The sequence below is a fragment of the Lynx rufus genome, unplaced genomic scaffold (genome assembly GCF_022079265.1).
Source record: "Lynx rufus isolate CCGP_SWC_20201006 ecotype Redwood Valley unplaced genomic scaffold, mLynRuf1.p SCAF_1, whole genome shotgun sequence".
NCBI classification, from domain to species: domain Eukaryota; kingdom Metazoa; phylum Chordata; class Mammalia; order Carnivora; family Felidae; genus Lynx; species Lynx rufus.
The window spans coordinates 91921376-91947651 of record NW_025814823.1 but is presented as its reverse complement, the minus strand read 5'-3'; the positions used below and the strand labels follow the sequence as shown (position 1 = coordinate 91947651).

Sequence of the window (26276 nt, the reverse complement as noted above, 5' to 3'; positions counted from 1 at the left end):
CGGAAACAAAAGCAAAAATGAACTACTGGAATCTCATGAAAATAAAAAGCTTCTGCAAAGCGAAGGAAACAAACAGCAAAACAAAAAGACAACCAACAGAATGGGAGAAGATATTTGCAAATGACATATCAGATAAAGGGTTAGTATCCAAAATCTATAAAGAACTTATCAAACTCAACACCCAAAAACAACTAATCCAGTGAAGAAATGGGCAAAAGACATGAATAGACACTTCTCCAAAGAAGACATCCAGATGGCTAATAGACACATGAAAAAATGCTCAACATCACTCATCATCAGGGAAATACAAATTAAAAGTTCAATGACATACCACCTCACACCTGTCAGAATGGCTCACATTAACAACTCAGGTGAAGATGTGGAGAAAGAGGATCTCTTTTGCATTGCTGGTGGGAATGCAAGCTGGTGCAGCCACTCTGGAAAACAGTATGGAGGTTCCTCAAAAAACTAAAACTAGAACTACCCTATGACCCAGCAATTGCACTACTAGCTATTTATCCAAGGGATACAGGTGTGCTGTTCTAAAGGAACACATGCACCCCAATGTTTACAGCAGCACTATCAACAATAGCCAAAGTATGGAAAGAGCCCAAATGTCCATCGATGGATGAATGGGTAAAGAAAGATGTGAGATTATATATATATATATATATATATATATATATATATATATATATATATAATGGAGTATTACTCAGCAATCAAAAAGAATGAGATCTTGCCATTTGCAACTATGTAGATGGAACTAGAGGGTGTTATGCTAAGTGAAATTAGTCAGAGAAAGACAAATATCATATGACTTCACTCATATGAGGACTTTAAGACACAGAACAGATGAACATAAGGGAAGGGAAACAAAAATAATATAAAAACAGGGAGGGGGACAAAACAGAAGAGACTCTTAAATATGGAGAACAAACAGAGGGTTATTGGAGGGGTTGTGGGAGGAGGGATGGGCTAAATGGGTAAGGGACATTAAGGAATCTACTCCTGAAATCATTGTTGCACTATATGCTAACTAATTTGGATGTAAATTAAAAAAAAAAAAAGGTGGTACAGGGCAACTTTAAATGGACTATTATGCAGTTGTGAAAAGACTAATGTGATTCTATATGCTCTAATGGGAACGATCTCCAAGGCATATTGTTACATTTTTATTTTTATTAAAAAATTTTAATTTATTAAAATTTTTAAACGTTTATTTATTTTTGAGAGACAGAGTATGAGCAGAGGAGGGGCAGAGAGAGGGAGACACAGAATCTGAAGCAGACTCCAGGCTCTGAGCTGTCAGCTCACAGCCCAACGTGGTTCTTGAATTCATGAATCTCGAGATCATAACCTGAGCCGAAGTTGGACGCTTAACTGACTGAGCCACACAGGTGCCCCCTCCTCTTTTTCATTTTTTATTTTTATTTTAGAGAGAAAGAGTGCACATGAGCAGGGGAGAGGGGCAGAGGGACAAAGAATCTTAAGCAGGCTCCACACTCAGCATGGAGCCTGACAAAGGGCTCAATCCCGTGACCCTGGGATCATGACCTGAGCCGAAATCAAGAGTTGGATACTCAACCAACTGAGCTACCCAGGCGCCCCATATTGTTACATCTTTAAAAAGGTATGAAACAGTACATTACTATGCAGCCATTGTGCTAAGAAGAAAACCTGGTAGGCTTTTGTTTGTATAAACATGGTACATCTCTGGTGTGGACACAGAAAGTAGAGCCTGCTTGGGATTCTCTCTCCCTCTCTCTCTGCCCCTCCTCTGCTTGTGCTCTCTCTTTCTCTCCCTCTCAAAATAAATAAACATTACAAAAAAAAAAAAAAGACAAAAATCCCCCCCCCCCCCCACAGCTCTCCTGCGTGGCCCGCACTGCATTAATGCCTGTGCCCTTGGCCTCAGGATATTCACGTCCACCACGGCCCCGGCTTTATCAGCCTTCCATGACCATAAGACTGAAGACAGTGGTCACCAGGTTGCCTCCGAGTAGGGGAACCAAATGGCAGGAGAACAGAAGTGGCGGGGAGAGACTAACTTTTCAGCATGGAGCTCTTTCACATCACTGGATACTTGTGTGTGGCTTACCAAGTCAGCAATGGCCATAAACTTTAACTGAAAATGGCTGGAGTAAGGTCTGTATTTAAAAAAAAAATTTTTTTTTAAATATTTATTTATTTATTTATTTATTTATTTATTTATTTAAAAATTTTTTTTCAATGTTTATTTATTTTTGGGACAGAGAGAGACAGAGCATGAACGGGGGAGGGGCAGAGAGAGAGGGAGACACAGAATCGGAAACAGGCTCCAGGCTCCGAGCCATCAGCCCAGAGCCCGATGCGGGGCTCGAACTCCCGGACTGCGAGATCGTGACCTGGCTGAAGTCGGACGCTTAACCGACTGCGCCACCCAGGCGCCCCAAATATTTATTTATTTTTGAGAGACATAGCATGAGCGGGGGAGGGGCAGAGAGAGAGGGAAACACAGAATCTGAAGCAGGCTCCAGGCTCTGAGCTGTCAGCACAGAGCCCTATGTGGGGCTTGAACCCATCAACTGTGAGATCATGACCTGAGCCGAAGCTGGACGCTTAACTGACTGAGCCACTCAGGCTCCCCAGGTCTGTGCTTTTTTTTTTAAAGAAAGCTACTTTATTTATTTATTTATTTTTAAATGTTTATTTACTTTTGAGAGAGAGAGAGAAAGAGAGAGCGCAAGTGCACAAATGGGAGGGGCAGAGAGAGAGAGGGAGACATAGAATCCAAAGCAGGCTCCAGGCTCTGAGCTGTTAGCGCAGAGTCCGACGTGGGGCTCGAACTCATGAACGGTGAGATTGTGACCTGAGCCGAAGTCAGGTGCTGAACCGACCGAGCCACCTGGGCGCCCCCAGGTCTGTGTTTTTTTGTCTGGTCTTCCAGCTTCGGCTGCCGTTTCTCACACTCACCTCTAAGCTCCCTCTAAGATAGCTTAGACTGGGATTATCATTCTGAGAGCCTGGAGGTTCTAAGTATGCACCCCGGGTCTGGCTGGAGGTACAGCTCAGGAGAAGGCACTGTTAGCATAACCATCACTCACTCACGAGTCCTCATGAGTGTTGGGAGCTATGCTGTTTTCCTCAACCGTCTCATTTAATCCCTGCTGCCTCCTCACCGGGCACATGTTACCATGAGAAAACAGGCTCGGAAAGGCTGCCGTTGATCTGGGCAGAAGCCAGGCTGTCTGACTCTGAGCCTAACAAAGGGGGCGGAGGGAAACTGCTTTGGCAGACAGAACTCTGATGTTGACTGAGCGTTCCCCGGGGTCCCCGGGCGGGTGCGTGGCTCGTCTGAGGTCACCACGGTGGTGAGGGCGCAGCCCAGGTTAGAAGCAGCCTTGTGGGACCCCAAGCTCAGGACACCATCCAGGTCTGCAGAGGGGTGGCCAGAGTGGGGGTGGTGGCATTCCAGAGAAGGAGCTTATCACTGGTGGACAGGTCACATGTAGCCCATCTGTGAGTCTCTGAAACAAACCAGCCGCCACCTCCCTTGGGCCCTACTGGCACCGCATCACAGGCCACCATTGCTTCACATCGGCACTACCCCCACAGCCTCCGAACTGGCCTCTTCTGGGCACTGCAACCTGCCAACGAGTGGGGGCCTCTTAAAAATGCCCAACGCTTCCAGGGTATCCCATGCACGTGGAGTGACATCAAAACTTCCCTGTACAGGGGAGTCTGGGTGGCTCAGTCGGTTAAGTGTCCGACTCTTGATTTTGGCTCAGTTCATGTTCTCACATTTTGCGAGTTCGAGCCCCACGTCTGGCTCTGTGCGGGCAGTGTGGAGGCTGCTTGGGATTCTCTCTCCCTCTCTCTGTGCCCCTCCCCTGGTCATGCTGTCTCTTTCTCAAAATAAATAAACATTACAAAAAAAAAAAAAAAAAAGACAAAAATTCCCCTGCACAGCTCTCATCAACACCCGTGCCCTCGGCCTCAGGACATTCACATCCACCACATCCCCAGGCCGTGGCTTCATCAGCCTTGCATGACCATGAAACCAGAAGACATCTCCTCATCCTTTGCCCTCACTGGTATCCATGACGGCTCTCTGGTATTTCCCATCTAAGCACTTATCATGATCCTTAATTATTAAATCCGTTTCTTTGGGTGCCGATTATTGTCTGTGGGCCCCGCCAGCAAGGCAGCTCCCCAAGAGCTGGGACCCCCACCTGCCTGCAGGTCGTCACCACTTCCAAGTCCGTGGCACCTGACTTCACAGCACAGGGTTGGGCTGTGCTGGCCGCAGCCCCTGGAGTCGTGGAGTGATGGATAGGGCGGAGGGCTTGGCTCAGGCCGTCCAGGGGTCCCTGCTCAGAAAGGGAAGCTGGCTGCAGGGCCTCCAGCCGACCGCGTCGCCCCACCCAGTGCCCCGGTCCCACTCTGCGTGCAGCTTGCAAACATGTGTTCCAGGCATCGCCTGGATCTGTTGGCTTTGCCGTCAGGAATGTGGGAGCAATTAAGAGCCAGATGACTTGGGAAATAAATAAAATGGGGCAGGGTAGAGGGTTCACTGATCCTGTGGCCTCTTTAACTGAACTGGTGTTTGTAGCCCAATAGGGTTTTCCAAACCTGGAGCTGTTAGTCCCTCTGGGGAATAAACATTTCCCGAGTGTTTCCCGAAGGGTATATTCCTGCAAAAGGAGAGTGGGAAGAATATTTCCCATAGCCTGGCAGGTGCCCAGCCCACACACTGGAGGGTGGGGGGCGGTCTTGGTGCCTGAGGCTGCTGGGGCCATCGTCCCTGTGGACAGCCCACACCTGCTCCTCTGTGTTGCGCCTGGACTCCTAAGTCCCACTCAGCTTGCTCCCTTGTCTTTCCAGCGGGCCTGGCTCTGAACCAGCCCTCCGCCTCTCCCCACTCAGTCTGCTCCAGGGCAGAGGCTTGGAAGCCTTGGAAGGCTTGGCCACCATGAAGACAACGGTCTTCAGCCACGCTTCTCTGGAGCTGTCCCCGATGGAGCAGAGTGGGCCAAGGGCTTTTAAACCGAGTTTGTGGGTAGATGAAATGAGGCTTGCAGGTTGACAAATCTGGAGCCGGTAAACGAGTCCAAGAGCTGGCACTTAGCTCAGGTCTCCGGCCCGGATTTAATTAGGCCAGTACTATCAGGGAGTACAGAGGCTTTAGAATCCCAGCCCTGAGGAACTCTAGATCTGGAGCACATGCCTGTTCTCCCTGAGGCAAGGAATGCTCCCCATCTCTGCCTCTCTGGACTGCTACAAAGCCTTGAGTGACACACTGTGCATGTGTAAAGTGCCCGGGACAGCAGTGGCACAGAAGAGGCACCAAAACCCAACGCTGGCTAGAATTACAGTATTCTTTTTTAATTCTTTTAGTGTTTGTTTATTTTTGAGAGACAGAGAAGACAGAATGCGAGCTGGGGAGGGGCAGAGAGAGAGGGAGACACAGAATCTGAAACAGGCTTCAGGCTCTGAGCTGTCAGCACAGAGCCGGACGCAGGGCTCAAACACATGAACGGTGAGATCGTGACCTGAGCCGAAGTTGGACGCTTAAGTAACTGAGCCACCCAGGCACCCCTCTTTTTTTATTTTAAAGTTTATTTATTCATTTTGAGAGAGAGAGAGAGAGAGAGAGAGAGAGAGAATCCCAAGCGGGCTCTGCACTGTCAGCGCAGAACCCAATGCAGGGCTCAATCTCACGAACTCTGAGATCATGACCTGGGCCTAAACCAAGAGTTGGGTGCTTAACTGACTGAGCCACCCAGGCGCCCGATTAACCGCTATATTTTCTTCTAAGGATTTATATTTTTCTCTCTTACATGTAGGTCTATGACACGTTTTGAGTTAATTTTTATATGCTGTGAGGGAGAAATCCAGCTTTATTCTTGTGCATTTAGTTGCCCGAGTACCATTGAATTGTTTCACATTCTTGTAAAAGATAGTGATGGTAAATGTAAGGATTTACTTCTGGAATCTCAATTCTATTCTGTTGACCTATGTGTCTTATGTCTACACCACACTACCTTGATACTGCAGCTTTGTGTTAAGTTTTAGAATTGGGAAGTGTGAGGCCTTTACTTTTGTTTTACCTTTTCAAGGTGTTTTGGCTATTCTGGATGCTTTGCATTTCCATATGAATTTGAGGATCAGTTAATTTCTAAAAAAAAATCAACTGGGATTTTGATAGGGATTGCATTGAAACTGTAGATTAATTTGTGGAGTATTGCCATATTAACATTCTATTATCTTCCAATCCATGAATATGGGATGTCCTACCATTTATTCAGGTCTTTTTAAATTTCTTTCAACAATATTTTATAGTTTTCAGTGTACAAGCTTATACTTATTTTATTAAATTCATTACTGAGTATTTTATTCTTTTTCATGCTTTTGTAAATGGAAATTGTTTTCTTAGTTTCATTTAAACATTCTTTATTGCTAGTGTATAGAAATACAATTGAGGGGCGCCTGGGTGGCGCAGTCGGTTAAGCGTCCGACTTCAGCCAGGTCACGATCTCGCGGTCCGTGAGTTCGAGCCCCGCGTCAGGCTCCGGGCTGATGGCTCGGAGCCTGGAGCCTGTTTCCGATTCTGTGTCTCCCTCTCTCTCTGCCCCTCCCCCGTTCATGCTCTGTCTCTCTCTGTCCCAAAAATAAATAAACATTGAAAAAAAATTAAAAAAAAAAAAAAAAAAAAGAAATACAATTGAGATGGGGCGCCTGGGTGGCGCAGTCGGTTAAGCGGCCGACTTCAGCCAGGTCACGATCTCACGGTCTGTGAGTTCGAGCCCCGCGTTGGGCTCTGGGCTGATGGCTCAGAGCCTGGAGCCTGCTTCCGATTCTGTGTCTCCCTCTCTCTCTCTGCCCCTCCCCCGTTCATGCTCTGTCTCTCTCTGTCCCAAAAATAAATAAACGTTGAAAAAAAATTAAAAAAAAAGAAATACAATTGAGCTTTAAAATATTGATCTTGTATTATGCAACCTTGCTGACCATGTTTATCAGCTTTTATAATTTTTCTGTGGATTCTTTATATAAATAAATAAATAAATAAATAAATAAATAGTGTGAACCAAAAGACACTCAACATCATAATCATTAAGGCAACGCAAATCGAGACCACAATGAGACATCACCTTACATCCATTAGATAGAATGGCTACTATAAAAAAAAATAGTGGCTCAGTCAGTTGGGGGTCCAACTCTTGATTTTGGCTCAGGTCATGATCTCACAGTTTGTGGGATCAAGCCCCGTGTCGGGCTCTCCACTGACAGTGTGGGATTCTCTCTTTCCCTCTCTCTGCCCCTCCCCTGCCTGCACATGCACGTGCTCTCTCTGTCTCTAAAAATAACCAAACTAAAATCAGAAAAGAACAAGTGTTAGTAAGGATGTGGAAAAATTGGAACCTTTGCATTCTGTTGGTGGGTTTACGTCTGGACTCTTGATTCTGATTCATTAGTCTACATGCTTAAAGGTGTCTATTTTTATACCAGCACCATACTGTTTTGATTTCTATAGTTTTGTAGTATAGTTTGAAATCAGGACATGTGATGCCTCTGGCTTTGTTCTTCTTTCTCAGATTTCTTGGGGTATTTGGGGTTTTAAAATCCATTTCCATTTAATGTAATTGCTCAGGAGACAGGATTTATGTGTGCTAATTTGTTATTTAATTTCTCTATATTTTATGTCTTTTTTGTCCCTCTATTACTCCATTACTGCTTCTTTTTTTAAAAAATAGATATTTCATAAGTGTACTATTTTAATTCCCTTGTTTCCCTTGCCATATTTTTGGAATAATTTTCTTAGTGGTTTCCCTGGAGTTTATAAATACCATCTTAATAAATAATCTGGTTTACATGAGTAACAATTCACTTTCAACTGTACACAAATACTTTGCTCCAATAAAGCTGTGTTTGTTATCTCCTTCTTTGTACTTTTAGTGTACTTTTATGAAATTACCATTTCACGTGTCATAAGCCTATCAGCAGTTTTATCATTATTGCTTCATGCAACTGGCTTTTAAATCAGAAGAGAGAAAAGAGTTACAAATAAAAATTCATTTATACTGCCTCTCATATTCACCTATGTAACTAACTCACTAAAGCTCTTTATTTCTATATGTGGATTCAATTACTGTCTAATGTCCTTTTATTTCAGATTGAAGGAATCCCTTTATTGCGTGTAAATCAGACTGATAGAAATCAATTCTCTCCATTTTTTGTTTATCTAGGCCTGTCTTTTTTTTTTTTAATTTTTTAATGTTTTTTTTTTTTAATTTATTTTTGACCGAGAGAGAGAGAGAGAGAGAGAGAGAGAGAGAGAGAGAGCAAGTGTGCATGAGCGGGGGAGGGGCAGAGAGAGAGGGAGACACAGAATCTGAAGCAGGCTCCCGGCTCCCAGCTGTCAGCACAGAGCCCAACGCAGGGCTCGAACTCACAGACCGCGAAATCATGACCTGAGCTGAAGTTGGACGCTCAACTGACCGAGCCACCCAGGTGCCCTGCGACATGTCTTAATTTCTCTCACTTTTGCAATATACTTTTGCTATAGATTTCTCTGTTAATAGTTTTTTTCTCCCCACCACTTTGAATATGTCATCTGTATTGACTTTTGAGTCATGCTTTTCATTATTTCTAAGGAGAAATCAGCTATTAACCTTATCCAGGATCCGTTTACTGTGACGAGTCATTCGAGATTCTCTCTTCATTTTTTCCTTTTGGCAGCGTGGCTATGATATTCTTAAGTGTGGATCTCTTCTGAGTTTATCCTGTGTGGAGTTTGTCAAGCTTCTTGGATGTGTAGATGAATATTTTTGTTTATATTTGGGGAGTTTGGGGCCACTAGTTGCTCTTATATTCCTTCTGCCTCTTTCTCTGTCTTCTCCCCTTTCTCAGGCCTTTGTTATGGGTATATTAGCACGCTTGACAGTTTCCCGCAGATCTCTGAGCCTCTGTTCATTTTTTTTTCATATTTTTAAATCTTCCTTAGACAGGATCATCTCAACAGACCTATCTTCAAGTTTGCTGATGCTTTCTTCTGCCAGCCCAAATCCACTATTGAACCTTTTCAGTGAATTTTTCATTTCAGTGATTGCAATTTACAGCTTCAGAATTTCTATTTGGTTCTTTTTTTTTAATACTTTTTATCTATTAATATTCTCCATTTGGTGGTACATAATTCTTCTGCTTTCCTTTAATTCCTTAGAGTTGGTTCCCTTTAGTTCTTCAAACATAATTTATAATAGTCCACATAAAATCTTTGTCTAGTAAGCATCTGGGATTCCTCAGAGACAGTTTTCATTGTCTGCATTTCCCCCTTTTTCATTGATGTACTTTCTTGTGTCTTTGTGTGTCTCATAATTTTCTGTTAAAAACTGGGCGTTTAAAATAATCTGATGTGGTGACTCTGGAAATTAGATCCCCACCCTCCTTTCCAAGATTCGTTGTTGCTCTTTGTTTGTTGAGGGGTTTTCCTGGACCAATTCTCCAAAGTGTATGCTCTTTGTCATGTGCAGCTACTGAATTCTGTCTTGGTTAGCTTCACGGTCAGCATGGACAGAGGTTTCCTTTAATGTCTTGACCCAACAGGTCCCCCATTCTGTGCCAAGGGGCTCTGTGTGTGTGTTGAAGTACAACTTCAGTGCACCGCCAGGTTACAACTCTCCCTTGGCTTTTACTTCCTGCTTGAGCAGGGCCTCGAGGTCAGCCAGAAGGGAGAGATTGGGGCTCTCTCAGGTCTCTGGTGGACATGTACACAGCCCTGCACATGCAATTGCTTTCTGGATTCCCAAGAATACGCTGGAACCTTTCAAAGCCCCTTTGAGTGGCTCATCCCCTAGATTTTCATTCAAGTTTTTGTGTCAGTTTCTTGCTTGTTCCTACTGGTATTGCTACCTTAGGCAGCTGCAATGTTAAACAATTGCTGCTGAGTGTTTTCGGCAAGCACTCTGGGATACAGCTTTTCCCAGTGAGCTCGGCATAAGGTCAAATAAAGACAGGTCCTATGTATGGGCTTTTCCTGGAAGCTGACAGCTGGTGACAATTCTTTGGGAATAAGCATTTGGGGAGCCTCAAATTGTTTTGCTTCCTGCATGGCTGCTACTTTTCACAGGTACCATGGTTGTGAGATTGATGGTTTTTAAGGCTACCATGAGGCTGGGAAATGGGCAAGTTAAAATGCTAAAACCTCCTTGTTCTTAGCAAGATATTTGTACTGAATAAACATTTCTTGGGTTGTTACCAGATTTTAATTTCCAGAACTCTGAAAAGGTCCATTTTTCCCCCTAGTATTCTTGCTGCAGATTTTCAGAAGTCCTTACTCTACCATTCCAGAAGTGCTTCTTTTACTGAGTTTTTAGAAGGGGTTTCTTGGGGTCAAGGTAGATTAAAAACCCTAACACTGACATGGCAAGGCAGACCTGTGTGATTGTAACAGAGCCAGTCTGTGGCTATCCGTTAAAGTCCCAGTTCTTTTTTTTTTTTTTTTAAGTCCTAGTTGTTAAATCACAGAAACTTCTGGAACTCTGAGACTTATTTGTCTCGGCAGGTTTAGCACAGGCATCAGCCAAACAGCATTAGATTGGTTTGTCCTTGTCTCTTCCTGCTTCCTAACCCTTTATTCTCCATTTGCCCACGAATCTCTCTTTCTCTTTTCCTCCTCCCTTTCCTTCCTCCTTCCTGTCAACAAGCATTTATTGACATCTCCTGAGTGCCTAGGGGTTCAGCCTTGCTCTGAAGAGCCCATGCTTTGGTGGAGAAGGACAGGTGTGCAGAACAGACCACCACAACCAGGTACAGAAGTGCTGGGACCAGGGGAGGAATCTGGGGATGCAGAAGCCGGGGAGAGTGGATGATTTTGGGGAAAGGAGGGTCTGGACGGAAAAAGGATCCTGCCCAAGGTCCCTAGTTCCCCAGAGTGCAAGAGCAGTGCTGAGAAATGGGGGAGATGAGAAATCCATTCCATTACAACGGAAATGCATAAACACGGCAGGGCCCTGAAGGCATTTTCCAGGCAAAGGCTCCCACAGGCAGGGTCAGCTCTGTCTGCAGGTTTGTGGCCACAGCAGCAGCAGGAAGGCATCTCGGCCAGATTACTGGCCCACCAGACAAAAAGAGCCTTTCTCCCTGGGACACAGGAAAAGGCCTGGTTTGTACAAGGGAAGGCACCACAGCCAGGATGTGCATGTGTGTGAAACTATCTGGAAATAAACAGGAGGCCCAGCCCAAGCTAATCCAAGAGGGACATCTGCTCTGTGCCACTCACACCATTCCCTGACAGGCAGGGGATCAGGACCTGCCATGGGAAAAGGCAGGGAAGGGAGGGGGTGTTGCCCCTCCCTTGCCCAGCAGCTGACCTTAGACAAGACACTTCTCCCCTTGGAGCCTCAGTTTCCTTATCTACAAAATGGGGATGATAACATATTTTTATCTTTTGCAGCGTTCTGTGAGGGTCACACGAGATGAAGGACTTGAAAGGACCCGGCACAGAGGCCAAGTAAATCCTGGTCTTTCTTTGACTTTTAGACTGTGTTAAACCCGAGTCATAATTCGAATGGATTTCTGGAGTAATATTACACTTCGTTCTCAAAAAAGTCACTATGCATTAAAGGGCATCAGAAGCCTGCAATAAAATGCAACGAAACCTTTTACATGGTAGAAAGGAGGACTGAGTGGTGAAGTGTGTTTTTGGAGAGTCGGTGGTGTGTGTGTGTGTGTGTGTTGGGGAAGTGATTACACACAAAACCAGTGAAGAAAAAAAAATAGTAAAGAAAAGTCGTGGCACTCTAACACAAAGCAGCCTTCAGCTCTGGAAGTCAAAGCAAGCAGAGAACCGTGAAGGGCATTTCCTAGTAATGAACTCTGGGGAGTTTATCTGGAAGTCCTCTCGGTAAGGAATTAGATCAGGCAAGCAGGCAGCAGTAGGAGGGGCGGGAAGCCCACGCCCAGCGCCAGGGAGAAGAGTCTGATTCAAGGAGAGAACTTCCCCATTTCCCCCTGGGGTGCAATCTGCTTGGTGGTGGGTCCCTCTGGCATCACCAGCACACTCCCCTGGTGAAGTTGCTTAGAGGCTGAGCATGTGCTCATTCACTCTGTGCATGTTCATTCCGGAGCCTGCTGTGTGCCAGGCTCCGGACTGGGTGCTGAAGACTCAGGTGGGGGTTGGGGGGTGGATAGAGCCCCCAGCCAGTGGGGTTAGAGAAGGCTTTTTGGAGGAGATGCCTGAACTAGCTTTAAGGGCAAAGAGTAATGAACTTGGCCCAAGAGCCCAGGTAGAGGGGGGAGATTGACAGGGACTTGGCGTGGGGGATGGGGAAAGGAAGGGAGGTCAGGGATGCTGTCCCGGAGTCTGCACAGGGAACTGGTGGCTGGAGTCTCCCCATGACGATGATGATGACAGGGAGCCAGAGGAGAGCAGGTGGGGGTTGCTGGGTTCATTGGGGCAAAGTCCAACCTGCGGGCTGGAGACGACTTGGGTGGAGGCGTCATCAGCGTCACAGAGAGCTGGAGCCACAGGGGTGTCAGAAAGGACAGAAGAGCATCTCTGGCAGGCTGGTTTGAGAGGTAAGGGTCCCAGAGAACAGGCAGAGAGGGAGGGTGGGAGATGAGGGAGAAAAGGCAGGCCAGAGCTCACCAAGAGACCTTGGATGATGGAAGGGGAGGTAGGGAGCTGGGTGGGGACAGGGTGTGGGGAAGCTTCTAGAAGCTTTACTGCCATGGGGGTGTGCAGGGTGAGTGCATTTTGGGTGAAATGACGGTGGCAGAAGGGTGTGGCAGGAAGGTGGAGGACGCCCCTCTTGGCACTCTGTCAAGCCTGGGGAGGGTAGGGGACACACACAGGAGGGCTGTCGCATTGTGTGGAGAGACAGGGGTCTGGTGGAACTATCAGTGGCCCCCACAAAGGGAAGAGAGTGTTTCAGAGGGTGATCATGACATTCAGGGAATGGCCAAGGGCGCAGAGGGACTGTCACTGGCGTTGCAGATGCCAAGAAGCCAAGAAAGGAGGTACCTGACACTGTGGCTCCGGGGACAGTGGCCAGTTGGAAGGCAGAGGAAGACCTGGCCCCAGGGCCACGCATCCTGTGTTATGGGGGGGGGGCGTGCGGGGACTGGCACCTCCAGCCAGGTCCCAGGTCTTGATGAGGGCAGACTTCCAGGCCTGGGTTTGGAAACTAAGCAAACGTGGGGACTCACCAGGGTCGCCTCTTCTTCCAGCCTTGCCGCGCCGTCCGGGGGGTCCTAGACAGGAAAACAAGGACAGACTGGTTGAGAAAGGAAGCCAGTGGGCTTGGGCGCAGCAACCCCCGCCTCCCCCCGGCCCTGGCGTCCCCGGGCCTGCCCACCGCCCTCACATCCATGGTTCACTTAGTCTCTCACAAGTCATTCCCCACCTGAAGAGACTGACTACCCAGAGACTCAGGAGGTAGAAGAGTCTGGAGCTGAGAAACCTGGTCTAGGAGAAGAATAAAGCCGAAACTGAGAGTCCTCTTGCCAAAGGCCTGACAAGTGCTTTTTAATATTCCTTAACATAAAACATCGGAGACAACACATCCCATAGAGACACTATCATGGCTTCCAAATGCCAAAACTCGATAACATCAGGCGCCGTCCTGTCCACTGACTGACTGTTCTTACTTCGCTGGCTAGAGCCTTCGGCACCTCCCTCCCCCACGGACCCGGGGGAGCTGCTCATGAATTTCTCCTAATTGATCGCAGGTAATGGCCACACCAATGTGCAACGTCCTCCATCTATAGTTTTTTTTTTTTTTTAAGTTTATTTATTTATTCATTTATTTTGAGAGACAGAGCACGAGCTGGGGAGGGGGAGATAAGAGAGGGAGAGAGAGAATCCCAAGCAGGCCCCCAACCTTCAGCGAGGAGCCCAGTGAGGGGCTCGAATTCACAAACCACGAGATCATGACCTGAGCCCGAACCAAGAGTCGGATGCTCAACCAGCTGAGCCACCCAGGCACCCCCTCCATCTACAGGTTTTTAAGCCTTTCTGAATTTGTGACGCGGACCACCCTGGCCTCCGCCTTCTCCCTGCTCTGCCCACGTGGGTCCCCCCCACTCAGCAACCACAACGTTGAAGGAGGGGAATGCTGACCAGCCAGCCCCTCTGCCCCAGGTCAGGGGTCCGTTTTCTCAGGTGCTGGGGGAAAAGGTATGCAGAAGTGAAGTCATGTGGACTAGACTTCCATTTGAGATGGCATGTGATACCTCTCCTTCCATGGTGCCCACCCACTGCATGGCGGCCTGGTGGGACACGGATAGGTTAGATCCGCAGATCCACAGGCTATGCCTGTATTACAAGGAGCTGCCCCTTCCTATAAAAGTCGACCTTGAACTCCCTCCAAAATCCCTCAGCACAACCACAGAGGAGAGACTGAGGCTGGCCACAAATCAGGTCTGAGGCAGGATGGTTTATTAAGAAATTCATGTGTATGAACTTTCCTTCCTTTCTCCTGTTGTCAAGCGTGCAGTCATGGGGCGCCCTGGCCCAGGGATTGGGACTGGGCAAAAAAACAGAAGCAGCCCCAGGTCAGCGGCACTTCTAGACTTTTGTTGAGGCATAGTCCTGGATGAAGAGGAGGGAGCATCTTTACGGAAAAGAGAGAGAGAAGAGAGAGACTCCGCTGGATGTGGAAGATGCCCTTCGGTGCTATGTTGACTCTAAAACCTTTGCAGGCCTGGGGGTGGGTGAGGATGGATTTCTTTATTTTTTTTTTAATGTTTATTTATTTTTGACAGAGAGAGTGCAAGTGGGGGAGGGGAAGAGAGACTGGGAGACACAGAATCTGAAGCAGGCTCCGGGCTCTGAGCTATCAGTACAGAGCCCGTTGCAGGGCTCGAACCCATGAACCATGAGACAATGACCTGAGCCAAAGTGGGCCGCTTAACTGACTGAGGCACCCAGGCGCCCTGCTTTTCTTTTTTTTTTAATGTTTATTTATTTTTGAAAGAGAGAGAGAGAGACAGGGCATGAGTGGGGGAAGGGCAGAGAGAGAGGGAGACACAGAATCCAAAGCAGGCTCCGGGCTCTGACCTATCAGTACAGAGCCCGTTGCGGGGCTCAAACCCATGAACCACAAGATCATGACTTGAGCCGAAGTTGGGCACTTAACCGACTGAGCCGCCGAGGCGCCCCAAGGATGGATTTCTTGCCAGTCTCATGGATGGGTGTTTGAAGTCAGCATGGTTAAGCATAACTTATTAAAGATGAGAAACACGCTATTTCTTGCACTCTTGAGTTTGCCATTCAAACAAATTTTCATTGTGTTCAAAGACACAACATAAAATGTACCATCTTAGACATTTTTAAGTGTCCAGTACAGAAGTGTTAACAACACACACATAGTGCAATGGAGCTCTAGGACTTTTTCATCTTGCAGGATTCGAAACTCTATCTATGGAACAACTCCCCTTTCCCTATTCTCCAGCCCTGGGCAACCACCATTCTGCGTTGTTTCTAGAGTTTGCTTGTTCTAGGTGTCTCATAGAATGCAATCATACAGTATTTGTCTTTTTGTGACTGGCTTGTTTTACTTAATGTAATGTTCTCAGAGTTCATCCATGTGGTAGCAGGTGACAATTTCCTTCTTTTTTTTTTTTTAAGATGAATAAATATTCCACTGTAAGCATACACCGCTTTTTAATGTTTTATTTATTTATTTTGAATAAGAGAGAAAAAGCACAAGTAGAGGAGGAACAGAGAGAGAAGGAGAGAGAATCTCAAGCAGGCTCTGCACTATCATCACAGAGCCCAAAGTGGGGCTCAAACTCACGAACTGTGAGCCGAAATCAAGAATCGGATGCTTTAAAAAAAAGAAAAAAGAATCGGACACTTAACCGACTCAACCCCCTGGGCGCCCCCATACACCACATTTTCTTGATCCATTCACCTCATCTGGTGATGGACACTTGGGTTGCTTCTACCTCTTGACCATTGTGAACAGCACTGCAATGAACATGCGTGTGCAACCATCTCTTCAAGATCGGGTGTCAATGCTTTTGGCTATATACTTGCAAGCAAGGTTGCTGGGTCATACAGTAATTCCATTTTTAATTTTTTGAGGAACCTCCATCCCATCTTCTATGCTGACAATACCATTTTATGTTCCCACCAACAGTGCACAAAGGCTTCAATTTCTCTACGAGTTCACTGACCCTTGTTATTTTGTTTTGTCTTGTTTTGTTTTGCTTTTTGGTAGTGGCAACTCTAATGAGTATGATGTGATATCTCATTGTGGTTTTAATTTGCATTTCCTTAATAATTAGTGATGTCGAGCATCTCTTCATATACCTGTTGGCTATTTGTATGTGTATGTCTTCTTTGGAGAAATGTCTATTCAAGCAAGCCCTTTACCCATTTTGTTTTAATTTTTTTTAATGTTTGTTTATTTTTTTTTTTTAAGAAAGAGAGAGACAGAGAGTGAGAGGGGAAGAGAGAGAGACACACACAGAACCCAAAGCAGGCTCCAGGCTCTGAGCTGCCAGCACAGAGCCCTACGCGGGGCTCGAACCCAAGAACTGTGAGATCATGACCTGAGCCGAAGTCAGACACTCAACTGACTGAGCCACCCAGGTGCCCGCCCTTTGCTCATTTTTTAGTTAGATTTTTGTGGTCATTGTTGAGTGGCAGGAGTTCCCATCTTCTGGATATTAACCCCTTATCAGGCATGTGGTATGCAAACATCATCTCCCATTCTGCAAGTTGCCTTTGTGCTGTTGATTTTTCCCTCTGCTGGGCTGGAGTTTTTAAGTTTGATGTAGCTCAGTTTGTCTATCTTTGCTTTTGTTGCCTTTTTAACCTTTTGAGTTAATTTTTATCTATGGTGTGAGGTAAGGGCCCTGCCGCTTCATTCTTTTGCCTGTGGATATTCAGTTTCCCAACACCATTTGTTGAAGAGACTGTCTTTTCCCCACTGTATAGCCTTGGCACCTTTGCTGAAGATATCTTGTCCATATAAAGGATGCACCCCTGAGTTTTGAGAGCAGAAGTTCATGCCAGTTACATGGCCCTTGATTTTCCTTGATACTGGACACAGCCCTTGAGTTTTGTACTGGAGTCGCCCAAGGGCCATGTCGACTAGGTAAGGCACTCTCATAACAGACTGGTGAGGGATTTGCAGTTCACAGAGCACCTCCATGTCCATGACCTCAGATGGGACCTGTGATGCCCATGTTGTCTGGTCACCTGCCAACCTGACATCTCCCCGTTGACATCTCAGGCCCACTGAGGCCAAAACATACATCCCGGTCTCCTCCCCAGCTCCTGTATGGGGCTGACTGGGCCTGGGAACCTTGTACAGCTGGCTTGGTGTTAGGCCTTCTCTCCTCTCAGGGCACATCTGTTTTCAGGGAAAGCGAGAGTGTGGGAACAGGAACCCCCACTGGCACACACAGCATCACGCTCCTCTGCTTGTAGGAGGGAAAAGGCCCACATTCACTCGCAAGGCCCAGCGCCCTGGCTTCTGGCTTCCGGGCTTTCACCAGGTCACAGAGGCTCATGCTTGGCTCTGCCTCAGGCTGAGCTCTTGAGGGACATGGCAAAAAAGGGGACCGTGAGTGGAAGAGTGAGCCAGGCTCTTCCTGGGCCTGAGAGCTAAAGCACACCGTGGCTTCCTGCTGGTCACTACTGGGTCCGACTGTAAAAGTCTCATCTTGCATAACTCAAGCCAGATGAAGACATTTGCCTTCGCCGAGGCGGCTGAACTAATGGATTTGTCTGGTGGTTCTCCCAGGTGGCACGGTTAGGCAGAAGGCTCGATGAAGAGGGGTGCTAAGCAGGCGAGTGGCTGCCCAGGCAGAGTGGGACCCCCACCTCCCAGAGGCTATGGACAAGTTCCCAGCGGGCCTGGAGTGGGGCAGGGCCTGGGTATTGCTGGGCACCCAGGGCCTGTGGGGCTGCAGGCCTGGCAGGCTTCACAGGACTCCCAAATGAAAGGGCCTTGGTAGAGAAAGAGAAGGAGCCTGATGCTTTTGAACCCACTCTGAGGCCAGCCCAAACCAGATACTAGTCTTCTGTGTGAGCAACTCACAGACTGACAACTGGTCAACCCTTTGTGCAAACAAACAAAGGAGGGCCCTGGCCCAGTGGTTTGCCCCAGAGCTTTCTCCTCATTGTTTTTCTTCTTTTCTTTCCTTTCTGGAGTGGGGGAAAACCTCTCCCATGGCTAGCACAGATTCAGACATCCAGGTTGCCCTGGGAAGCATCTGGAAGCATGTTTTGAGTGGCCTGCCTACGTACAGATGGGGAAACTGAGGCTTTCCGGGGGAAGACAGGTCTTGCCCAAGGATGATGCTCTTGGAAAAATGGTTTCCAGCTGGAAAATCCATCCATGATGAAGACCAGCTTCTGCTGTTTTCCCCACCTCTGTGCGGAACCCATACACTGCTGGGTCGGGATTTGGCAGCTGTGGGGACCCCAGTGTTTAACCGTGAATGCTGCCATGGTGGCACCTCGGAGGTGTCCTTCCAGAGGCTGTGTGCCACAGACACCAGCAAGGCAGTGGCTGCCTAGGAGGGGAAAAGACATGACTCATGAGTGATATGTAAGCTGTTTACCTGGAGGAGTTACTCAACCTCTCTGAGCCCTAGGTTCCCAACCCACGAGGGTGAAATTTTAGGGGTGATGGAATTATAGCTGCCTTGCAGAACTGTTAAACAGAAGAGCTGTCAGCAGACACACCAGCTTGGGGGGCACAAATGAGGTGCCTATTTGGGATCCCAGTAAGTAACTGGCTGGAGGGGGCCTTTGGGTCTTCAGAACATGGGGTCCTGATGTAAACGGGCTCTCATGTGTCCACCAGGGTGGATAAAGCTTGAGACACAGTGGCTCTACTTCAGGGACTTCATGGGCAGGGCTTTGTCTGGGGATTTTCCATGTCCCTCATCGCGGTCTAAGGAGCTGGGGATCAGGATGCAGGGGTCAAATGGTTTGGGAATGGGGTTCCTCAAAGAAATCCTGGGTTTTCAGGCCAAGCCCTGGCTCCAGATTGCTGTGGAATGACCTGTGACCACCATCTGCACATGAAGTAACCAGGGAGAACGATGGTTTTCTCGAGCACTGTTCGAAGCCAGACAAAATGGAACGATTTTTAACTCATAAAAATCTGGAGAACTCATGCCACCGACCAGCTCCAAAGGGGGGGCCCAAACCCCAGCAGGCTTCCCTTGGAGGTGTGAAGCCCGAGGATGTAGCTCTCAAAGCGGTGGTCTCCTCAAGCCTCGATGGCACTAACTGCCCCCAGGACCCCTCCTCCAGCAATGTCTGCCTTACTGCGGCCCTGGGGCTGCCCGCCCAGCCAGGCCATGTAGGGGCCAGCCTGCCCAGGCCCCTGTGTTCTGTGGGCCACTCAGCCCTCAGCCCTTCCCATGCTCCTCCCTCCTGCCAGCCCCTAGGGCCAGGTGGCTTTTTGTGTAATTCATCTTATTGAATCTACACACAGTTCTAGAAAACGCTTTCATCCCTTCCCACACCGTTCTCCCTAAAGACTAGGGAAAATGAGGCTCAAAGACGTCAAGAAATGCTGCCAGAGGCAACAGAAAAGGTGGAAGCAACCCAAATGTCCATGGATGGGTGAACGGATGAAGAAAATGTGATGTATGCACACAACAGAATATTATTCAGCCTTAAAAAGGAGAGCATTCTGACATGTGCCACAATATGGGTGAACTTTGAGGACATCACGTCAGGTGAAATCAGCCCATCACAAAAGGACAAATACTATTATGATTGCCCTCATACGAGGTACCTGGAGTTGTCAAATTCATAGAGACAAAAAGAAGGGTGGTTGGCAGGGACTGGGTGGGGGGGGCATGGGGACTTAGTGTTTAATGGGGACAGGGTTTCCTGTCAGGATGATGAAAAAGTTCTGGAAACAGATAGTAGTGATGGTTGAACAACATCGTGAATATACTTCATGCCACTGACTTATAGCACTTAAAAACACAGTCAAAATGGGGCACCTGGGTGGCTCTGTCAGTTAAGCATCCGACTCGATTTCAGCTCAGGTCATGATCTCGCTGTTCATGAGTTCAAGCCCCACTTCGGGCTCTGTGCTGACAACATGGAGCCTGCTTGGGATTCTGTCTCCCTCTCTCTCTGCCCCTCCCCTGCTTGCTCTCTATCTCTCTCTCAAAATAAATAAACAGACATTTAAAAAAACCAGTTAAAATGGTAAATTTTATGTTGTGTGTATTTTACCAAACCTAAAAAAGGAACTGTTCCCAGGGTTTTCAGCTCCCAAGGACCAGAGCATGACGATGAACTCAGGGAGGCCTCACAGAGACCACAGAAATGTTGTTGGCAGCGTGGCTAATGACTGAAGCTGCATGTCTACTGAGAGGCTGGCACTGTGTAGTCACAGGGGACGGTGGCATCCCCAAGGTCACACATTGAGGAGATGGCAGAATAGGAATCTGAACCCAGGTCTCTGTGACTCCAGTGCATTGTCCTCTGAACTCTTCGGTTGTTGTGACCAAGGCCAAGTTCTTACCATCATCCCAGGATGTGGCTATAGCCTCATGGGCATCGGAGGCCCCTTTATCTGACCTTCTTCCCAGAACTCTAGGACGGGCCTGAGGATCCGGGGATGTGAATGCCCCAGACCTTCAGTCTGGAGGTCCTTGCAGTTGTCTGAGGCACCCCCGGCCATCGCTGGAGTGCGCGTTGAGCAGAGAAGGCAGGGGAGGTCCCTGGATTTGAGCATCTAAGATCAGATCACCAAAATACCTCCCCAGATAATTTTGTTTTATAAGTTTCAGGCCAATCTCGGAGTTGAAAACTCTTGCCCGGGGGAGGGTAGCATTCTCCCTGCTCATTTCCTGCTTGGGCTAATGAAGCCCTCTGTCCCTTGCAGGAGTGGGGGCAGGTGTGTCCTGTGGCCACCTGGCAGGTTGCTTGAGCTTGGCCAGTACCGAGGGCCATGCTGTCCTCTGGGAATTAAAATCACAGCTTCTTGCTCAGCACAAACAGCTCATTCCAAAAGGGGTTTATTGTCCCCGCAGGCTCCACCATCCACCACGCTACTGGGAGCCCTGCTGCTTTTTGGAAGGTCCTGAAGCAATTTGGAAGACCAATGCCACAGGCTGCTGGGCTGGTAGGGCAAATGTTTGCTTGGAACCAGGGTTGTGTCCAGGCTGGTGGCGGACTCCCACAGCCCCAGGGACCAGACCTGGCAAGCCCACTTAGATATCATGCCATTTACCGACTGAACGAACAGGGTCCATCGCAGGGGGCGGGGGGCAGGCTGGCAGATGACCCCAACCTCACATTCACAAAGGGCCTCAAATGTGGACACTGTCATTCTCTCCAAAGGAGCGGATAGTCCTGGATGGCTCCAGCGGCCCCCAACAGTGTTTAATAAAAACAAGTTAGGTGGTACCATTTACTGAGTGCTTTACGGTTGGTACTAATCTTGGTTCACAGTATGAACCGAGCTATTCTTCATATTGAACCTATGAGGAAAACTACCATTATCATCTCTGCTTTATAGATGGAGACACTGAGGTACAGAGAGATGAAGTGACCTTCCGAGTCATACATCCAGTAGTAGGTGGGGCCATGCAATGTAGGCCCTGGGACCACGCGTCCAAACCCTGCTGCCTGCCTCCTGCACAAGAAGATGCTGTTGAAGGTGAGAGGTTCTAATAGTCCATGAGGTCTAGTACGACTTCTTTTTTTTTTTTTTTTACATTTATTTATTTTTTTGAGAGACATAGAGAAAGCACAAGCTGGGGAGGGGCAGAGAGAGAAGGAGACACAGAATCCAAAGCAGGCTCCAGGCTCCGAGCACAGAGCCCGAGGCGGGGCTCCAACTCACAAGCCGTGAGATCATGACCTGAGCCGAAGTCGGATGTTCAACTGACTCAGCCACCCAGGTGCCCCTGTCTAGTACCACCTCTTGGGGTTTGTTATTATTATTATGTGTGTGTGTGTATGTGTGTGTGTGTGTGTGTGTGTGTGTGTATACATATATATATATATATTTAATGTTTATTTATTTTTGAGAGAGAGAGAGCAAGCAGGGGTGGGACAGACAGAGAGAGGGGACAGAGGATTCAAAGTGGGCTCTGTGCTGACCACAGAGGGCCCAATGGGGGGCTCAAACTCAAGAACTGGGAGATCATGACCTGAGCCAAAGTCGGATCCTCAACCCACTGAGCCTCCAGGCAATCCTGTTATTAGTATATTTTTATTTTTTTTGACGTTTATTTATTTTTGAGAGACAGAGAGAGACAGAGCATGAGTGGCGGAGGGGAAGAAGGAGAGGGAGACACAGAATCCGAAGCAGGCTCCAGGCTCCGAGCTGTCAGCACTTAGCCCGAGGCGGGGCTTGTACCCATGAACCGCGAGATCATAACCTCAGCTGAGGAAGCCGGACACTTAACCGACTGAGCCACCCAGGCGCCCCTGTGATATTTTAAAAAATACTGGGAACCACACAAAATGGAAAGGGCCTGGGGATGGCTCTCAGAGGCCTGTGAATTAAATACTGAATTAAAAGGCCACATGCTACCACCAGCACTGGAGGCCTGGAATGACTCGGGCCCAATTTTGGCATGCTCTCCTCATGCCATCTGAAGTGCCTGCCCTTTCCAGGCTGGTTCCTCTTCTTGGGTCAGGAGAGGCTTTACTAAAGCATTTAAAACAGGATCAAGGAGTTCAGACCTATTACTCATACGGGCGGCACACCAAACCCAAGAACCATCTCCCATGGGTCCTGGTGGGATGGGCTCAGGCAAGGTGGGGGGAGGGGGCAGACCTGCTGACACTTGCTGACCCATGCAGGCCACACGCTGGGAACTTCTGCCATCTCTCTTGCTCTCTCTTTTTACTTTAAAGAGAGGAAAAGAGAGAGAGAGAGAGAGCGCAACAGCATGTGTGCACTTGAGCGTATAAGCAAGTGGGGAGGGGCAAAGGGAGCGAGAATCCCAAGCAGGTTCCACGCTCAGCACAGAGCCTCACGCGGGACTCAGATACCACGACCCTGGGATCATGACCTGAACTGAAATCAAGAGTTGGACGTTTGAGCGACTGAGCCACCCAGGAGCCCAGTTCTGCTCTCTCTTTAAGCCTGATCATAACTCAGAGATGTGGATACGATCGGCCCTGATTACAGAAAAGGAAATTGAGGCCCAAAGGGAGGTGACCTGTCTAAGTCACAGAGTTACTCAGGGGCCAAGAGGTGGGCTCAGGTCTGCCAGGGCTCTTGTTGGTACCAAGGCTGCCCTGCTAAGTGCCTTACTTTTGGGGAAATGGGCTGTGGTTTAGGCACCAAACCTAAAAATATGGAATGTCTCATCCAGACACAAGAGTGAGAAGGACTTAGAAAGAAGGAGAACACGGGTGGATGGTTTCAGAGTGACAGGGCTCACGGAAGGGCTTCTGGTCGACGATGTGTGGGGCTGCCAGGGTCCTGTGTCTTAGTGCAGAGACTTTAGGGGACTTCTTGAAGGATCCTTCTGAGTGACGGATGTAAGGTACATGGGTACCCCATGTTGGGGCCACCCGGTCACAGGCCATTTCTTGGGCTTAGCAGAGTGCCCTCCCCACTGCCCTTGACTCAGGCTACGGAAGGGACTAAGCAAATTCACACGAAGAATGAGGGTCTGGGAGATACCCTGGCACTCCTCTCCCATGGGGCTCAAAGCATCTCTGAAGGGTAAAGAGGCCCTGACCAGCCAGCTGGCCTGGACTGGAAGAAGTGTGGAGGGAGGGACTCTCTACCCCTGCCCGAGCTCTCAAAAGGTGGAGGTTGGGAGGTTACCCTGAATATGGAAAGAGCTGGTGCCCAGGCAAAGAAAGATATTGGATACCACGAAATTGCGGCTGCCCAGGCGGGGAGTACATCCGGAGCACCGGGTCACTGGTGTTAGGTACAAAAGCTTGGGGTGACTCTCTGGGGCTCGGCCAGACCCAGATCTGTGCTGGTGCAAATCAGCTTCTCCCCAGAGCCTATCATCTCCTGAGATCCTGTTTCCTGTTGGAAAACAGGCTCCAGAGAGACGCACAGAAACCAGCACACCCCAAATATACCAAATTCCTCAACTCCCCATTCACCCCAAAGCCTTAATCACTGACATATGGGCCAATGTGTATCCCTTCGAACTTAACGAAGGCCAGGATTTATTGCTTGCAGAGAATGAAAAGCTTTTTATTTTTTATTTTTTACTTTATTTTATTTTGAACTTAAAAGCCATTCATGAGAGCTTTGATTTTCATGAGAACCTCATAACCTGCAGGTTAACAGCCCCACCCTGCCCCAAGCAGAAGGTCTTAGAAAAGGGCAGGTGAGGCCGGGCAGCTGGAGGTCTTTGGCACGTGGCCAGCATGGTGTGGCCATGGACTTAGGGAATGACACGCAGGAAAAAAGGTGGCCACTTAGCCCGAGCCACCTGCTTCAAGGTGATCTGACCCCGTGGGCCCTGGACCTTGGACTCTAGGCTCCTTGGGACAGGAAAACAAAGCTTCCTGGAGGGAAGGCCATGCCAGCCGCCAGCAGGGCCTAGGGTGTTTTAACTTATGCATCTAGTAAATATGGGGAGCCGGTGGGTGCTAGGGTGACCAACCACTGCAGTGTGCCCAGGACTTCTCTAGGACTTTTAGGCAAATTGGGATAGGTGGTCACTCCGGCAGGCAGCCGGTGAGGAAGGAGGCTCTCAGCACTGCCTATGTACTGCCTGCTCCCCCTCACTCCCCACCCTCTGCCACAAGGCCTTCCTTCTGCTTCTTGAATTCTGCCCGGCCTACTCTTACCTCAGGACCTTTGCACGTACATCTCTACACGGCTGACTCTTCACTGTGCCTTCCCTGGTGACTGTCTGAAGTGGCCTGCCCCTAGGCACTCTCTGTGATATTTTCCTGTTTTTATTTTCTTCCAGCCAGTTCTATCTTATTGATTTTATTTGCCTTTTAGGATTTATGGTTTCTGTCTCCCCAGTAGAACGTCAGTTCCCTGAGGACTACTGGTTCATGAATGGGGCCCGACACACAGGCTGGTGCTGAACAAATGGTCAGGGCATGAATGAACTCTGCTCTCGTTGTGGGAGAGCCCTGAGGTCCTGGGACCCTGACGACAGACAGCAGGAAGGACGCAGAGCCCTTTTGAGTCCAGGAGAAGGAGGAGGGATATAAACTCCGAGGCACCTGCTGGCTGATGGGTGTGCAACCAGACCTCATGTAATTCTCACAGTGGACCCACGGGGGCAGGGACACTAGTGCCCCTTGTTACAGAGCGGAGGAGGGACAAGGGCTACCCAAAGTCAACAGGCCCCACAGCCTGGGCCCACCGACAGGACTCAAGTGTGAAGAACCTGCTGCAGCTTCACAGACCACTCGCTGCAGAGGAGCCAAGAGCCAGTGTGGGAAGATTCGAGGGGCCCCGAGGGGCTGCTCCCAGCACTATTGCCTCACACTCTCAAGGGGCCTCGAGCAATTCACCATTTGTTTTTCTTGACCCCCAGGGCCAGGGCTGAGGCCCACACTCCCGCTGGAGAGTTTCAGCTGTCAAGAGCCGGGTCTGATTTCCCAGGCCCTCATTTGCTGAGTCTGCCTGGCTCAGAGGGGACTCCACCCGCTTCTCTGCCACCCAGTCAGTGGCTCCCTGCCCTTGGATGTTGTTGGGCCCTTACGGAGGGCCCGGGACCCGCCCTCCCTCCACACGCAGACAATCGGGTGCCAGCAGGCCCTTCTACTTCAACACTTGTTCTTTCTCCTGACCCCGGGGCGCTCAGTAACACTGGGCCCGGCCATGTTTAGGGCAGCGTTATTGTCTGACCAGCTTTATTGAGATAGAATTCACACACCACACAACTCACCCTTTCAATCTATTACACTATAGTTTTAAACATTTTTATTCTCTCCTTTTTCTAATGTTTATTTACTTATTTTTTTTTTAATTTTTTTTTCAACGTTTATTTATTTTTGGGACAGAGAGAAACAGAGCATGAACGGGGGAGGGGCAGAGAGAGAGAGGGAGACACAGAATGGGAAACAGGCTCCAGGCTCTGAGCCATCAGCCCAGAGCCTGACGCGGGGCTCGAACTCACGGACCGCGAGATCGTGACCTGGCTGAAGTCGGACGCTTAACCGACTGCGCCACCCAGGCGCCCCTTATTTACTTATTTTTGAGAGAAAGAGAGGGTGAGCCAGGGAGGGGCAGAGAGAGAGGTGGGGAGAGAATCCCAACCAGGTTCCATGCTGCCAGCTCAGCACTTGACGTGGGGCTCGATCCCACAAATCGTGACATCGTGACCTGAGCTGAAATCAAGAGTCA

General features: G+C 48.6%; 1 protein-coding gene across 1 annotated transcript in view; it reads right to left on the bottom strand.

Moving 5' to 3' along the window:
• COL23A1 (collagen type XXIII alpha 1 chain) overlaps positions 1-26276 on the bottom strand; it is a 350552-nt gene that overhangs the window by 53864 nt on the left and 270412 nt on the right. The window contains exon 3 of the mRNA XM_047092393.1: positions 13189-13233. Within this exon, the coding sequence (XP_046948349.1) occupies positions 13189-13233 (45 nt within the window). The remainder of the gene's footprint in view (positions 1-13188; positions 13234-26276) is intronic.